Source organism: Temnothorax americanus, unplaced genomic scaffold (genome assembly GCF_048541705.1).
Source record: "Temnothorax americanus isolate GAGA-0224 unplaced genomic scaffold, ASM4854170v1 Scaffold215, whole genome shotgun sequence".
In the NCBI taxonomy this organism is placed as follows: domain Eukaryota; kingdom Metazoa; phylum Arthropoda; class Insecta; order Hymenoptera; family Formicidae; genus Temnothorax; species Temnothorax americanus.
This window is the reverse complement of record NW_027509355.1, coordinates 42,106-60,211: the sequence shown is the minus strand read 5'-3', so window position 1 is coordinate 60,211 and position 18,106 is coordinate 42,106. Positions and strand designations below refer to the sequence as shown.

Here is an 18,106-nt window from a genome sequence, read left to right as displayed (position 1 = left end):
CAGGGTGAGAAAACGTGTAGACACTGGTTGGTTTTACACAAAGCTATTTATTCTCACTTTTTACAATACAGTTTGATGGAGGGCGTGAGTGTCGGTGTATGTGTGTGTGTTGCTCCGCTGAGCCGCAGTGTACGTGTGCCGGGTTGAGACGCGGTCGGACAGAGACGGATTCGCGGGCAAGTACGGAGGTATGGTTGCCTTGCGGATTCGCGTATCGGCGCGGAGGCACGGTTGCCTTGCTGATTCGCGGGCAAGTAGGTTGGTCAGGAGCTCAGTCGGGAGCACCCAACTGAGCGGCCCGTACACCGGGAGCACCCGGCTTGAAGACGGGAGCGCCCGTCTTCCGTACGGCGGAAATGGTCGGGAGCACCCGACCCAGAGGCAGGAGAGGGCAGGTAATACTAACCGGGAGCACCCAACTGGGGAGGCCCGTACCCTGGGAGCGCCCAGGTGAGAACGGGAGCACCCGTTCTCTGTACGGAGGAAGTCGTTGGGAGCGCCCAACGTGGTGAAGCGGTCTTGGAGAGCGGTCGTGTCGGAAACAGGAGTCGGACAGGACTGGTGGTTCGAGTCGGCTCGAGTCCCCTATTTATACGCCGAGTGCGGGCGATGGGGGCTGTCCCACTGCTGGGGCTGCCCCACCGCTCGGCCGCCCTACCGCTCGGGCACAGGAGCGCACGCTGAACATGTGCTTTGTGGCCACCAGCAGCCCTATTCTGTAACTGTTTAACGCATGCGTTATAGTTATAACGCATGCGTTATATGGCTCGTAACGTATGCTTTACGATTTCGAATTCCCGAAATGCATCTTAACGTAACGGCGTTAGCAATATGCGTTACAGTTTGCGTTATACTATTTTTCACTAGAAAATCATATTCTGTAAGCCACTTTAACGCAATTTTAATGCGTTTGGCTTGCGTTACATAACGCAATGGTAACGTCGGTTGTTGAACAGCGTTAAACATCATAACGCGATCTGTATCGAGCCCGTTTTGTCTAATAAGACTGAAGAAGAAGGTTATAACGCAATCACAAAGGTAATTATTTGTTAACTATGCATACGTGATTTTTATTTACACAAATATATATTTATATATGTAATTTTGTATTGGTATAAATTAAAATTTTGCAATAATAATATTATACAGGTTATATATTTTGACTTTAAGATGGCTTTTGCTGCATTGATGAGGGATCTCTTAGAAGAAGAGGAAGTAATGAGAGAAAACTCTATTGTAATGAAGACATTAAGAGATACTATTGATCCTTTTAGCCTGACAGACCAACAATTTGTTAAAGTCTTTCGATTATCTAAAGATGCGGTTCACTACTTATGTAATACTCTTCAACCTACTCTCCAACGTAGACGAACGAATGGATTACATGTGACGACTCAGGTAATTACATTCATTGAAATCCATATTTATTTAACACACCCACACACACACGTGTTATATGCATTGAATTGTGTTATATACGTATATGTATATATATATATATATATATATATATATATATATATTTAATAGGAAAATACAAAAACGTAATGCAGTCAAAACCTGCAAGAAATTAATAAAAGATATTAAAAATACATTTTAATACTTTTAGGTTTTGGCAGCATTACGTTTTTTTGCCATTGGCTCGTACCAGAAGGGTATCGGAAATGACTATCTTGTGTCAATCTTACAACCTGCTGTTAGTCGCGCAATAAAAGCAGTGGCAGTAGGTATTACCGAAATACTAGCCGATGAATGGATTCAGTTCCCAAGAACAGAGGAAAAGCGAGAAGTTTTAAAAAGAAGGTAATTTTTTTTAATTTAAAATTAGCAAATCAGCCATTTATACTTATGATTATGCTTTCATTTTTTCTAAATAATTGTAACAAATTTATAAGAAATATTTAAGGCAAATATATATAACTACTTGGCTATTTCTTGTATCTAATTTATTATTAGCATATTTTTCCAATATTTTATTTGTAAAATATATTTTTACAGATTTCAAGAAGAACGAAATTTTAAAGGTGTTATCGGTTGTATTGATTGTACACATGTGGCTATCTTAAGACCCAAAGGACATGAAGAAGCATACGCAAATCATAAGGGTTTTTATTCCATTAATGCGCAGGCAGTAAGTTGATATATTACAAATAATATTTATAAATACACGTCATTTTTACATTCAATTTTTTAAAAAAAAATTGATATATACTTATATTTTTTACCACAGGTAGCCTCCCATGATTTAGAAATATTAAACATAAATGCCAGATTTCCAGGAACGGTGCATGATGCTTTCATATGGAGATATTCCGCTGTAAGGAACGAAATGATACGCTTATATGATACTGGAGATCGATCAACGTGGCTGTTGGGTTAGTATTATTATCACTGATTATTAATTTACTTTATTTTAGTGATATATATAAATATTTATGTAATTTACAGGTGATGCAGGTTACTGTATAGAACCTTGGCTAATGACACCCATCCCAAATGCACCAGAGGGAAGCGCAAAAGCACGATACACACAATGTCATACTTCTGCTAGAAATTGTGTTGAAAGAATGTTTGGTGTTTTAAAGAATGTATGGAGATGTCTCCTCAGTCATCGTGTTTTACATTACGATCCTAGAATGGCAGCAAACATAATCGTAGCTTGTGTTGTATTACATAATATACGTTTTCGTTATAATCTTATGAATCATGAAATTGACATTGATGAAGAGGGTGAAGCTGCAGCTCAGCAAAGGGCTATACTTCCAGATGCTCTTCAAATATGTAATCGTATTAGAGCTCAAGCTGAAGAAATTAATGGAGCTGATGAAGGGGATATGAATTGTAATAATAGGTTAACAGAAGCAAGAAGAGTTCAAAGAAGAATTCTTCGCAATCAGTTTGGTTTACGTCAATAAGAATCAACAGTCTAAGTTATAAAAATTACTTTTATTATTAATACAATTTTTATATCATGTAAAATAAGTATAAACGTAAAATAAGATAGATAAGATAAGACGAGCATAGAATAGACAAAAAGTTACTACTCTTTTGTCAACATAAAATTCTTTTTAGTAAGACAAACATAGAATAGATAAAAAGTTACTCTTTTTTCAACATAAAGTATTTCTTATATATATATAGTAAGGCAAACATATAGAACAAATAAAAAGTTACTCTTTTCAACATAAAGTTCTTTTTAGTAAGACAAACATAAAATAAATAAAAACTCAGTCTTTAACATAAAGTATTTCTTAGTAAGAACATAGAACAAATAAAAAGTTATTCTTTTCAACATAAAGTTTTTTTTAAACATAGAACAGATAAAATTACTGTTTTTAAGATAAAGTTCTTTTAGTAAGATTTTGAATAGTTTCCGACAAAATATCTAATGTACGATCATGTAAGTTCATAGAGTCTCTTAAAAGTTCGTTTTGTGCTTCCGTTGCAGACGCGATACGTTGTAAATTTTCACTTATTGTCTGCAAAAGTAAGAAAATTATATTACTGACATTTATTGTATAAATCGCGAAATTCGATAATTACTACATTTAATATATAGATATTACTTTCAACCACTTCAAGAGAATTTTATATTTGATAATTTTCAATAAAGCAATAAGTGCGCGTAACATATATAAAAAGATGATATGTATACAATATACCTGCAAATATTTGCTCTGATCCTCTTGTACATTTTGAAAATAACTTGTAGCCTCTTTAACGGAAAAGTACCTCATACGTTTTTCTATAATAAAAAATTTTTATTTAAAAAAACATTTTATATGTATATTACAAATTAGGAAATATAATAATAATGCAGAGATACTAAAATATATACATGATATATTATAAATTTGTACTTACTACCAAGACTGATTGGAGTAGATATATTTGATGTACTCGTATTTGTTTTTAATGATTCTAACTTTGTCCTTAACCTTGTAATATTTGCGGATGCAATACTAGTAGAGGTATTATTAATACATTTTGAAGATGTTGCAATAGCATTGGAAGTACAGGATGGACTGTTAATTTGATGAATATTCTGTTGCTTCGGAAAATTAAGCAAACTTGTATTTTCAACAAAAGTCACATCTCCATCACCAGTTATGTCGGCTGTTGCTATTACCTACATAAAGAAACATTTAATTTAGTAAAAATCAGTGCGTTGTATATAAAACAATTAAAAGCATTATATTTGTATATCATACTATAATATATTATACATACAACAGCTTGTTCTTCACGAACAGCTTGTTCCTCACGAACAGCTTGTTCTTCATGAACAGCTTGGTCTTCAATTTCCTGTGGATCAGTATTTTCAATATCCTCAGGATCATTTGTCAATCCTAATATCAATGTTGCATCAACCATATCCTATGGAAATAAACGAAATAAAAATAATTAAAAATATGAACATTTTATAACTTTCTTTTGTAATAGTCTTTTGAAAAAGCAACAAACCTCAGGCTGTTCTCCAAGACCTACTTCCTTTACTGGTAAACCCACAGATGATTCACCTCCAATAATTGATAATATTTTTAAATCAGAATCTTTAAGCTGAACTGGTTCCCCGATATTTCCAGTAAGTTGTCTTTGTGCTTTACCCTTTGCTGCCCGCGCTCTAGCTTGGTTTCTTTGATCACACCAAAGCTATAACATATAATATAAAAGTGATGATACAAGAAAATATTATATGAAAAATGAGAAGAACATATGTAATAAAATTTTAAGTGTCAAATAGAAATATATGTAATATATAAAGTCATACTTTTTTCCAATTATCCACAGTCTTTGATGGTCCTTCTATAGAATTTAGTTTTTCAGTTAAATGTTGCCATTGCTTATCGTGGGTTACTTTTCCTTTCGCTCCCAGTAATTTATTTGTAGCAAAAGCAATATGGTTTTGCATGTATGAAATTAGATATTCCATTTGCATATTGCTGACTTTAGGAGCCCTTGTTTTTTTTTTAGCAATCTCCATACTCAAATAAAATTAATATGTTTTATTAGAAATAAGTACATCCAAAAGTAGAATATTTATCTATCATATTATGTGCACACAAATTTAACCAAAGTATATAAATAAGTACCGAGATAAGTACCTTATCTATAAATGTACATATAACCTAAAACACGATAAACGATTGTTTATCTATATTATTTGGTTAAATTGGTAAATAATTTAATCTAAAATAATCAAGTTGCAATCTCTATCATATTACATACATACTTTAATCAAAGTATATAAATAAGTACCTTATCTATAATAAATGTACACATAACCTAAAACACGATAAACGATTGTTTATCTATATTATTTGGTTAAATTGGTAAATAATTTAATCTAAAATAATCCAGTTGTATAATATATATTTATATATTTTAGTAATATATATGGTATAAATACTTACTTTACGTATTTCTTTCATATATACTTATTACACATACAATTAATACGCATAAATAAATGTTTTCGTCCGGAAAAAATCACGCGACTTACAATTTAAATCTTCAATTCTGATTCGCTTATAGCATATGGTGTCATCATTTCTTCCTAGTTCCTTTGGGCTTTGCGTTATATTTCCGAAGATACCCGAACAACACGGGACTCATAACGCAAAGCGTTAACGAAGCCTAAAGAATACGATTTCCGAAAGCAATGCGTTACGGGGTAACGCATTTTGCGTTAGTGGAGTCATAACGCAAAAAGATACAGAATAGGGCTGCAGGGCCGTAGCGCTAGTGACGAATACGCGTATCGTCACATCACCCCCCCCCCCCGTTTGGAGAGGAAATACACAAGTTTATTTACACTTATAACAATCTTTTATTTCGAACACTCGCTACAGAGTACGCTCGCTTCAGCGACGTTGGCACGACTGGAGATTACCCTGTGGGTCGAACCGCAATACCCACAGGGCTCCATCGGCACGGACTCGGAACTTTCTATTAATTGTGATCGCCGATCGGGGCACTTGCACCCTCCCTCCGGTGGGTAGCGGGATCCACATCAAGTCCTGGAGAGGGGAGATGGCGGAGGCCTGTGCGATCTCGGCGGTCGGGGGGGGGGGGGTAGGGGCCTGTAGCGCGATTCTGTAACTAGTTATATTTTAACGACATGAAACGGTATAGTAACGTTACCGACGTTTGTCGCGATGTAACGAGAGATGTATACCGACTGCGTGATTCCGTAGCTCATGACAACGACGACACTTGGACGTTACAAAACATGATAACGAAATGACGTTAAATAACGTTGTCGTTATATGTCTAGCCAATAAGCAGTCACGTACGCGTATGCGTACACACTTGTGCAATAACCTAAAACGAGTGGTTTGTTCAAGTTCCTCAAAACTCATCGCGGTCGACTAAAGATAAAATTATTAAACGTGATAAAAAGTGTGAAGCGCAATGGCATCCGCATCACAGTAAGTATGCAAGATTTTGTTGATAAGTGAATAAATAAAATACGTGTTATACCATAATGTAATTACCACCGTCGTTCTTCTATAAATAAGTTGCTTATGACATCGTAAGAGGTTACATTTCCTTCTTTATTTTCCAAGTAACACGCAATGGTCACAATGACGTGAATTTGACGTCACTAGTGACCATTGCATGTTAAATAACTTTCTATATTAATATACTATATATATAATAGGTATATATATATATACCTATTATTTTATAGGTATATATATATATACCTATTAACACAATATATATATATATATTGTGACGTTGCGGCCCGCCGCTTCGTGGCAGCGCCCCGCCGCCGTCACAAGGCGCGGAAATTTGCGCCCAGGAACGAGCCAGAGAGGCGACGACGAGATCTCCAGAGGCCAGAAATCGATATCGTTTCCGCGTTTTGATTATTCTCTTATTTTCATGTATAACTTGTAATGCGCACGGCGCCTCACCCGCACCACGGCGAATCTTCGAGGGAGTACCGATAACGATAGGGGTCCGGGAGGACCAAGGACCGAGAAGAGGTGGCGAGAGCGGAAGCTACATGAATCACGGGCGGCGAGAGCAACGCGGCGGGCGTGCGGCGAATGAGGCGGCGATGGACAAGGCCGCCGGTAGCGGGGCCCCAGGTACCGAAGCAAACCCGGCCTCAGCAAGCTGCCTCTACGAAATACCGGCCCGCGGGGTGACTGATAACCGCCCCGAGGGCAACCGGAGGCACACCGGCCAGAACAAAGTCCAGTCCGCTGCCCAGGGACAAATTGAAGAAGTCGCTACGCCGCCGAGGGACCGTTGCGCGCCCCCAAAGGATCCACCTTACGACGATCCTGCTTGAGAACATCGCGCGAGCTTGCACGCTCGCTCTCGATTGGTTGGCACGCCCCTACGGAAGGGGGTGCCGCATCGATTCCGTTATCGAGCGAATCTAGCGAGACACTCTCTGGTCGTCCGTCGGCGAGTGCGAACGTTTTCTTTAAAAGCTACGCGATAGCCGCCCCGAGTCGGGAAAATCTGTTGCGCTGCGGCGATCCTCCGTACGAGGTGATGGCAAGGAGCCCTACGAGGAGACATCACACCGGTGAGGTTGCCCGCAGTAATTAATCGCGAAATGTAACGCCACGACGCCGCTCTCCGGTGCACGCTCTCGTCCGGGATAACGTTGTAATATCGCGACGCGTGCGGTCCCTTGAGACCGCGTATCCAATGGCGATCGACAGCGAGAACGAAGAGCCTCGGGATGGTCTCGTGGCCGCGGAATTGAGATAAAGACGCGATTGCGAGTCTCTGGAGATCGTGATAGATTCGTGTCAAAATCCGTCACTGCGAGTCCGTTTCGTGCATTGTCCGCGCTCGCGATTGTGGCTCGTGCCTTTCGTATCCCCGGCGTATCAAATTTTCGACCATTGCTCTGGTGGAATTTCGCATGCGTCGGCACATCACTCGCGTTAATTGGCCGTCTGTGAGCGGCTAATTGCCTCAGCGAATCGTGCGTGTTAGGGTAGTCATGTTCGGATGCGTTGTTCGGTGATTGCGTGTTATCTATGCTCGCGGTAATCCCGCACATGTTCCTCGCGTTTCTTCCCATATTTCGCGCTACGCCGATTGCCTCGGCGTCTCGTTTTCGCGTTCGGAATCACTGAGGACAGTATTGTCTTTGCCCGAATGACTGGCGCTACCTTTGGTCATTTCTCGCGTTAGATTAAGTCCGTATTTTCGCGTTTGTTATAGTATATCGCGTCTCCTTGCGATCGCGCCGAAATTGATCTCGCGTTATTGTGTTGCGTTCGATCCTCATTACGTTGGGACGTGGCTTACGCCACGATTCATACTTGCGTTAGGCTTAAGATAATTGGCGACAGAATTCTCGCGCGACTCCCGGCGTTACGTTCACGCACTCCGAGCGTGAGGTATCGTCCTGTCGCGACTTTCCCTGCGAGATCTTATTTTCTAATTCCGTGCTTATTTCGTGTTCGATGTTCCATATTACTTGTAAGTTTTGTCATACTGTTCTGAGATAATCGCAGCGCCTTCTGCGCGTTACTATACGATAACGCAGTACCTCGTTTATTCTGGTGTCCGCGCTATTACTAATTCTTTTGTTTCATTTCTGACGCTCGCGCGACTGATGATATGATTTGTCTGACCGACCGAAGCCGACTCGGCTTTTATTGGTTCACGCGTGAATTTCTAACGAATAAATGTTATTTTGATTTGTTAATTGCTTGAGTTCGTGGCCTTATTTATGGCGTGTCACCCCGCCGAATATCGCGCCGCCCTTCATCACCCCCGCCCCAGCCCTTAGGTCGAGCTAGCCGATTCCTCGCACATCCGCACGTCTCGCTTTGCGTCTCGTGTTGGTTTTCTTTCGCGATTTTGCGGACGCGCGTTGACGCGTCTGGCGCCCAACGGTAAATTCGTTTCGCGAAGTGTCGGAGGTGCGAGGGAATCGTCGGAGAGGCCCGTCATTCCGCTCTCCTTACTCCTTTTGATCCGGCACACGTCCCGGAGCGGTTCGGGAGTGAAAAAGTCGTGACAAAAATTGGCGCCCAACGTGGGGCCGCCGAAAGATCGCCGAAAGGCACGTAAAGAGCTTGCGATAGCGCTACGATGTTTTCGTGCGGATGACAAGATTCTCGCGGATTCCTTATTGAATTTTTTTTTGTGTTCTGTTGAAATAAATAAATGATCCTATCTTTTTGTTGTTATGACTTATTATTGACGCTACATTATATGTTATATTAGCTGTGTTTAACCTCTTTCTTTCAGCTTAATGGGAAATATTATTTCGATGCTTATTCGAATAACCGTGTTCGGGTGGGTTAATCGGTGATTTCGCGATATTATTCGATACAGCGTAGCGCTATGGAATTCGGTGTTTACGTTCAGCGAGCTGTCGCGTCTGAAAAACTATTTGCCTATCTCGCGTTACCTTCGCATTCCATTCGCGAGTATTAGTGTTCGCGTATTATTATTCTCTTTTGAGAATACGGTAGCCTTCCGTAGATTTCGCGCCGAATAGAGACTTTCACATTCCTTCGTGTGTATTGTTGACCGTATATTAGTGCTCGCGTACTATTATTCTCTTTCCGCGATACAGTGGTGCTCCGTTAGCTCTCGCAAAAATTAGATTCTTTATTTAATAATAAAAGTTCGAATAGACAAGATGGATCCAATCGAGCTCACCGACGAGTGGATTATCCACGCTTCGCGCGAAGAACGAATCGCCGAGTTGAGTCGACGCGAGCTACCTATCGAAGGATCCGACCCCGAGCTGACACTTCGTTTGTTGCGTTTGTTGACGGCCACACGTCGAGAATCGAGCCGCGGGGCCGACGTCGGCTCAAATCGCGCGACGAACCGTGAGTTAAATCAGACGACGGGGACCAAAGCGAACCCCCCGGTCCATACCGAATATCTCGGTGCCCCGGTAGAAATCGTTCGCCCAGATAGTCCGTCCGCTACGATGGGTGCACGAGCGCATCGCGATCACTCCAACGTTTCACGAAGTTACACGCACAGGGTCTCGCACGATCCAAACGGTAACTCCGCGACGGCCATGTATAATATCATGCGGAAATGGGATCTAAAGTTTACAGGCGCGCGCGAAGAGGATGCCGAAACGTTTCTGTTGCGTATCGAAGAGGGCCGCGAATTGATTCCCGTTGCGGACGAAGACATTTTGCGGTGCCTTCCGTTCTTTTTATCGGGCATTGCGCTTTATTGGTTTCGTGGAAAGAGGGAACGCCTAACGACATGGGCCGCGTTTAAAACCGCGTGGCGTACACGTTTCGGGGACCCGGATTTTCAGTTCGCCCTTCGCGACGAGATAATGCGACGAACGCAGGGGGAACAGGAGTCCGTGACGGATTACCTGACGTGTCTAAATACGCTTTTCGATCGGTTATCGCCGCCGTGGAGTGAGGGGGAAAAAGTCGGCTACGCGCACCGACACATGCTTCCCCGTCTACAAACCCAGATACTTCGAGATTCGGTTCCAGATATGGACGCGCTCGAACGATGGGCCGTCCAGGCGGAGGCTAGTAGCCGCGCCGCCCAGAACTATCGCGCTCCCCCCACGCCGGAACGCTCTCTCTTCCCGGATCTAGCATACCGAGCGCCCAGAGGCGCAAACTGCACTGCGGGAGGGAATCAACGCGATATGGTGGCCGGTCTCGGCGTATCCCCCGCAAATCCGAGTGGAACTAGGGCGGCCGCACAAAATGAAAGGCCGGTCAGGGCCCGCGGACCAAAGGCAGATACCCCGGCCGCGACTACCGTCGCTACAACCGGCGCGTCGATCAGTTCCTCGGTTTCCGCGAGTGTGAACCTCCCCGCCACGTGCTGGAATTGCGATCAGACGGGGCATTTCTCGCGCGACTGCAGAGCTCCGACGAGGAGACATTGTTATCGTTGCGGGAAGGTCGGATTCACTACCCGTACCTGTCCGACGTGCTCGGGAAACGATTAGAGGAGTCGCAAAAGTGAGGCCACCCGACTCCTAACCCCTTAGCCTCTAACGATTTGTTACTGACGAGAGATCGCGATGCCTCGTATAGCACCTTTGATGAAAGGGGGGGCTCGGCCTCTCTCCATTTTCTACGCGTACAAATTGCCGGAAATGAGATAAGAGCGTTGGTAGATTCCGGGTCTAGCCGTACGTTTGCGGGTCCGGAGGTCACCGCGTTGTTCAAACAGCTCGGTTTCCCCGTTTATACGGCGAGCGGACAACGCGTGACTACCGCGACTAACCAGACTACGAGAGTGAGGGGAAAGGTAGAGGTCCCAATGTGCGTTCAGGGTAAGATCCGAAATATCAGAGTCGGTTTGTTACCACATTTAGCGTCCCCGTGTATATTAGGGGTAGATTTTTTGAAGGCGTTTGGAATAATCGTGGATTTTGCGGGCGATACGTGGAATTTTAGAGAAGATCCCTTGCGGCAATATCAGTTTGAGATGGGTTCTTTGAGTTCTCTCGCAAGCGTGCGCGTAACGTTAGCCGAGGGAAATGCCATAAATCTCGAACCGGACTTAGCGGAAAAAGGGGGGAGGCGCAAAAACCGGAAGCGTCGCCCCTCGTTTGTTGCGGATTGAGTGAATTAACGCCGGACCAAGAAAAGCGTCTACAAGAATTTTTAGCGTCTAAAGCTACGGTCAATTCGGAAGAGCTCGGAGCCACCACGTTAACCAAACACCATATCGAGGTCGGAGGTCACCCTCCTATTCGGCAACGATGTTATCCCGTGTCGCCAAAAATCAAAGAGGCCATTTATGAGGAAATAGACCGCCTACTGAAAGCCGGTATAATCGAGCCGTCGCAGAGCGAGTGGTCGACCCCCGTCGTCATGATTAAAAAACCTAACGGGGCATATCGTTTCTGCTTAGATTTCCGAAAAGTGAACGATGTTTCGAAAAAGGACGCGTACCCGTTACCGTACATGAACGGGATCCTCGATAAACTAAGAAAAGCTCGGTACATTTCGACCATTAACTTAAGCCAAGCCTACTTTCAGATTTCGTTGTCTCAAAAGAGCCGAGAAATCACGGCTTTCGCGGTGCCGAGAAAGGGCCTGTTTCATTTTAAACGGATGCCGTTCGGTTTAACGGGGGCCCCTGCGACTTTCCAGAGGTTGTTGGATCGCTTAATCGGACCAGAGATGGATCCGTACGCGTTCGCGTATCTAGACGATATCGTGGTGGCTACCGAAACGTTCGAGGAACATCTCGAGTGGCTGGGACGCGTTTTCGAGCGTATTCGCGAAGCGGGCTTGACGATCAATCCCGAGAAGAGTAAGTTCTGCCGCTCGCAGGTGAAATATCTCGGATTTTTGGTGCAGCGTGAGGGTCTAAAGGTCGATCCCGATAAGACAGTCGCGATCAGGGAATATCCCGCGCCGCGTAACCTCCGGCAATTGCGTTGATTTATTGGTATGGCGTCGTGGTACCGCCGTTTTATTCCGCAGTGCGCTACTCACTTAGAGCCATTAACGCGACTGCTTAAAAAGAATCAGCCGTGGGGGTGAAGCGAGGAACAGCAAGCCGCGTTCGAGACTATTAAAGGGTGTCTTACTTCTCCACCCACCTTATCGTGTCCCGACTTCAGCATTCCGTTCGAGCCGCAAACGGACGCCAGTTCCGTCGGCTTGGGCGCAATACTCACTCAGAAAATAGACGAGGTCGAACACGTAATAGCTTTCGCGAGTAGGGCTTTGTCTGACGCGGAAAGAAAATACTCTACCACCGAGCAAGAATGCCTCGCGGTCATATGGGCGATTAGAAAGCTTAGGCCCTACCTCGAGGGCTACCGATTTACCGTCGTAACGGACCATAGCAGCCTCCGGTGGCTGCATAATTTAAAGAATCCGACGGGACGGTTAGCGAGGTGGGCTCTCGAGTTGCTTGAATACGACTACCGAATCGAGCACAGAAAAGGTGCGATGCACTATGTGCCGGACGCACTCTCGCGAATTTACGAGCCAGATGACGATTTGTGCGCGGTCGCCGGCGTTGAGAACGACTGGTACGCGAAAAGATTTAACGAGGTTCTCGAGCACCCGCAAAAATTTCCAGGATGGAAGATAGAGGGGGATCGGTTATATTTTCGTAGACCTCATCCCGTAATTAACGAAACCGTAGATGACCTTGACCAATGAAAGTTTGTGGTACCAAAAGACTCTCGCGATGAGATTATTCGCGCCAAACATGATCCACCTCAAGCCGGACACTTGGGTGTGGAGAAAACTTATCGCCGTGTTGCGACGAGGTATTATTGGCCGCGGATGTTCAACGATATCGCCCGGTACGTGCGCCGGTGCGACACGTGCCAGCGAGCAAAAGTAGAACAGGATGTTCCCGCGGGATTAATGGGCCAACGAGCCATCGAAGCCCCGTGGACGGTTGTCGCCGCCGATATTATGGGGCCGCTTCCACCCAGTAAGTCGGGGCACGCGTACCTTCTCGTAATGCAGGACTTGTTCACCAAATGGGTTGAGTGTTGTCCGCTACGTAAAGCGACCAGTAAGAATATCCGAGAAGCTATCGAAAACTTCGTTATTTTTCGTTGGGGAGCCCCACGCGTCTTATTAACCGACAATGGCACGGAATTTCTAAACCGAGAATTACAGGCGTTAACGACACAGTACGGAATTCAACATACGACGGTACCGCCCTATCATCCCCAGGCGAACCCCGTCGAACGAGTTAATCGCGTATTCAAAACGATGATTACGGCTTTCTTGGGTCAAGACCACCGCGAGTGGGGCCAAAACATTAACGAATTTCGTTTTGCTTATAATTCCACGCACCATACTTCGCTTCAAGCGACTCCGGCGTTTCTGAATTTCGGGAGGGAACCACAACCTGTTAATCTGTTTCGCGAACGAGCAGACGCTGCGGTCGTGGTAGAGAACTCCGACCCCGCCATTTGGAGGGAGAGGATGGAACGAATCCACCAGTTGTGGGCCTGGATTGTCGAAAACTTGGAGGCCGCGCGAATGAAACAAACTCGGTATTATAATTTGCGTAGGTGAAACCGTCGGTTTGCCGTGGGCGACCGAGTGTTGAAGCGACAGCACGTCTTGTCGTCCGCCGCTCAACACGTGTCTGCAAAGTTAACGACCAAATTTCATGGTCCCTTCACCGTACTAAGAATTCTGTCGCCGGTAGTATACGAACTGGCCGATTTATTAGGTAATTCGATCGGAAAAATCCACGTTAAGGATTTGAAACCATATTATGAATAAATTTTCGTGCCCAGTTGATTCTTCCTTTCTTTTTTTTCTTTTCTCGTCATTCTCGGACCGAGGAGAACCTTTTGTATGGTCGATCCTTTATTTTTGTACAAACGCCTTTATCAAGGCGAATAAATGGGTAGAGGAATCAAAGTGGTGCGATAGAACCCTAACCCCCCCCCCCGAACCCTACGGTTATTCGCTCAATTACGGGTCATAAGGGATTCCGCCGTTAACCCCCGTCACCTTTACTCGGTAGTACCGCGTTGGTCCGACTCCACGTAATAAAGCCACGATAAGGCATAAAACCGCGCTCCCGCTATGCAGTCGACACGTCATGTTACGTTGGTGTCGCGTTAAGACCGCTCGTCGAGGACGACGTAGCAAAACTTAGCCGAGTACTGCCGGCGTACTCGGCCCCCAAAAGGGAGTTAGCCTCCCGTTTAAAAGGACGTTAGGTAGAGTTAAGTAAGCGGTCGACAGCAAGCGCGAGGCGTTCGCCGTCGTAGGCAATCGTAGGAAGGTCCGACTTGTATCGCGACGATAAATTCGAAAGGGAAAAACGAGACGGTAGATGACTGCTCCCGAATACGAGTTCCGAGGTCTGACAAGGCGTGGGGATGGGACAGAATTTCGTAGACTAAGAGTAGTTGTTAGTTTATTAATTTTTTTTGTGTTATGACGTCTTATTTTGTGTTCGTCTACTGTGCCGAGGCCTCAGCTGGAGATCTCGATCGCGAAGCGCTTTTATACTCACCCCGGAGGGCGAGTGGCTGAGCGGAGCAACCGCACCCGGTATGCTTCCTCTTGGGGTGGGGTGTTGTGACGTTGCGGCCCGCCGCTTCGTGGCAGCGCCCCGCCGCCGTCACAAGGCGCGGAAATTTGCGCCCAGGGACGAGCCAGAGAGGCGACGACGAGATCTCCAGAGGCCAGAAATCGATATCGTTTCCGCGTTTTGATTATTCTCTTATTTTCATGTATAACTTGTAATGCGCACGGCGCCTCACCCGCACCACGGCGAATCTTCGAAGGAGTACCGATAACGAGAGGGGTCCGGGAGGACCAAGGACCGAGGAGGGGTGGCGAGAGCGGAAGCTACATGGATCACGGGCGGCGAGAGCAACGCGGCGGGCGTGCGGCGAATGAGGCGGCGATGGACAAGGCCGCCGGTAGCGGGGCCCCAGGTACCGGGACAAACCCGGCCTCAGCAAACTGCCTCTACGAAATACCGGCCCGCGGGGTGACTGATAACCGCCCCGAGGGCAACCGGAGGCACACCGGCCAGAACAAAGTCCAGTCCGCTGCCCAGGGACAAATTGAAGAAGTCGCTACGCCGCCGAGGGACCGTTGCGCGCCCCCAAAGGATCCACCTTACGACGATCCTGCTTGAGAATATTGCGCGAGCTTGCACGCTCGCTCTCGATTGGTTGGCACGCCCCTACGGAAGGGGGTGCCGCATCGATTCCGTTATCGAGCGAATCTAGCGAGACACTCTCTGGTCGTCCGTCGGCGAGTGCGAACGTTTTCTTTAAAAGCTACGCGATAGCCGCCCTCCGTACGAGGTGACGGCAAGGAGCCCTACGAGGAGACATCACACCGGTGAGGTTGCCCGCAGTAATTAATCGCGAAATGTAACGCCACGACGCCGCCCTCCGGTGCACGCTCTCGTCCGGGATAACGTTGTAATATCGCGACGCGTGCGATCCCTTGAGACCGCGTATCGAATGGCGATCGACAGCGAGAATAAAGGGCCTCGGAATGGTCTCGTGGCCGCGGAATTGAGATAAAGACGCGATTGCGAGCCTCTGGAGATCGTGATAGATTCGTGTCGAAATCCGTCACTGCGAGTCCGTTTCGTGCACTGTCCGCGCTCGCGATTGTGGCTCGTGCCTTCCGTATCCCCGGCGTATCAAATTTTCGACCATTGCTCTGGTGAAATTTCGCATGCGTCGGCACAACACTCGCGTTAATCGGCCGTCTGTGAGCGGCTAATTGCCTCAGCGAATCGTGCGTGTTAGGGTAGTCATGTTCGGATGCGTTGTTCGGTGATTGCGTGTTATCATTGCTCGCGGTAATCCCGCACATGTTCCTCGCGTTTCTTCCCGTATTTCGCGCTACGCCGATTGCCTCGGCGTCTCGTTTTCGCGTTCGGAATCACTGAGGACAGTATTGTCTTTGCCCGAATGACTGGCGCTACCTTTGGTCATTTCTCGCGTTAGATTAAGTCCGTATTTTCGCGTTTGTTATAGTATTTCGCGTTTCCTTGCAATCGCGCCGAAATTGATCTCGCGTTATTGTGTTGCGTTCGATCCTCATTACGTTGGGACGTGGCTTACGCCACGATTCATACTTGCGTTAGGCTTAAGATAATTGGCGACAGAATTCTCGCGCGACTCCCGGCGTTACGTTCACGCACTCCGAGCGTGAGGTATCGTCCTGTCGCGACTTTTCCTGCGAGGTCTTATTTTCTAATTCCGTGCTTATTTCGTGTTTACCGTCGATGTTCCATATTACTTGTAAGTTTTGTCATACTGTTCTGAGATAATCGCAGCGCCTTCTGCGCGTTACTATACGATAACGCAGTACCTCGTTTATTCTGGTGTCCGCGCTATTACTAATTCTTTTGTTTCATTTCTGACGCTCGCGCGACTGATGATATGATTTGTCTGACCGACCGAAGCCGACTCGGCTTTTATTGGTTCACGCGTGAATTTCTAACGAATAAATGTTATTTTGATTTGTTAATTGCTTGAGTTCGTGGCCTTATTTATGGCGTGTCACCCCGCCGAATATCGCGCCGCCCTTCATCACCCCCGCCCCAGCCCTTAGGTCGAGCTAGCCGATTCCTCGCACATCCGCACGTCTCGCTTTGCGTCTCGTGTTGGTTTTCTTTCGCGATTTCGTGGACGCGCGTTGACGCGTCTGGCGCCCAACGGTAAATTCGTTTCGCAAAGTGTCGGAGGTGCGAGGGAATCGTCGGAGAGGCCCGTCATTCCGCTCTCCTTACTCCTTTTGATCCGGCACACGTTCCGGAGCGGTTCGGGAGTGAAAAAGTCGTGACAATATATATATATATATATAGACAGCACAGATAAAGTAATGAAAAAAATATTAATTCAAATAGTGCAGATTACTCCTGGTCTGTAAAGCCATGATTCTGTCTGTTACATTTTACGAACAAGATTGATCATATGACAAGGTATTATTCTTCTACGTGCGACTTTCACAAAATAAATCATGGGAAGATACGTTTTATAGTTGACACAGCAAACATTAGCGCTACACAACCAACAAGAAAAGAAAAAAGTGGGGAGAGATAGATAGATAGATGAGCTTTATTTAGCTTTCTCAGCTATTTACAATACAACTCAATTCTTTACATTACTTATATTTCGTCACAACATATATTTTCAACATCCTCCTAAACGCTTTTATAGTTGTACATGATTTTAGTTCTGCCGGTAGTTCGTTGTATATTTTAACTCTTTCGTAATATAAACTTTTTTGCGCACTTCTCGTCCTGCGATACTGAATTCTGATATTTTCAGCTTGCCTTGTTTGTCTCCCACTTATACTACCTACTATTTCTATTTTATTTGACTGACTAGGCAATATACCTAAAACTATCTTGAATATAAAGGTGCATACATTATACACCACTCTCTGATTTATTGACATAAACTTCAAAGCTTGTAGCATCTGCTCAATCCTGGTGCGGCGGTCGCACTGGAGTATCACTCGCATGGCCCGATTCTGTGCCACTTGAAGCTTGCCCAGTTGTGTTGCACCCATACCGACTAATATTGTGGAACAATAATCAAAGAGTGGTGCAATGATTGATTTATAAACCGTACATCTGGCATACACTGACAGGTCGTTACCTATTCTATTTAGGAAACTAATTTGTT

The 18,106-nt window shown here is 45.4% G+C and overlaps 1 protein-coding gene across 1 annotated transcript; it reads right to left on the bottom strand.

Annotated features, from left to right (window-relative positions):
- Window positions 1-3,232: 3,232 nt before the first annotated feature.
- LOC143897984 (uncharacterized) lies at window positions 3,233-5,071 on the bottom strand. Its single transcript, XM_077406991.1, has 5 exons — window positions 4,772-5,071; window positions 4,465-4,653; window positions 4,231-4,377; window positions 3,663-4,129; window positions 3,233-3,479 (listed from the first exon to the last, which is right to left on the bottom strand). Exons 1-4 carry the CDS (start codon window positions 4,982-4,984, stop codon window positions 3,797-3,799), a joined length of 882 nt encoding a protein of 293 aa, XP_077263117.1. The 5' UTR covers window positions 4,985-5,071; the 3' UTR covers window positions 3,233-3,479; window positions 3,663-3,796.
- Window positions 5,072-18,106: the final 13,035 nt, after the last annotated feature.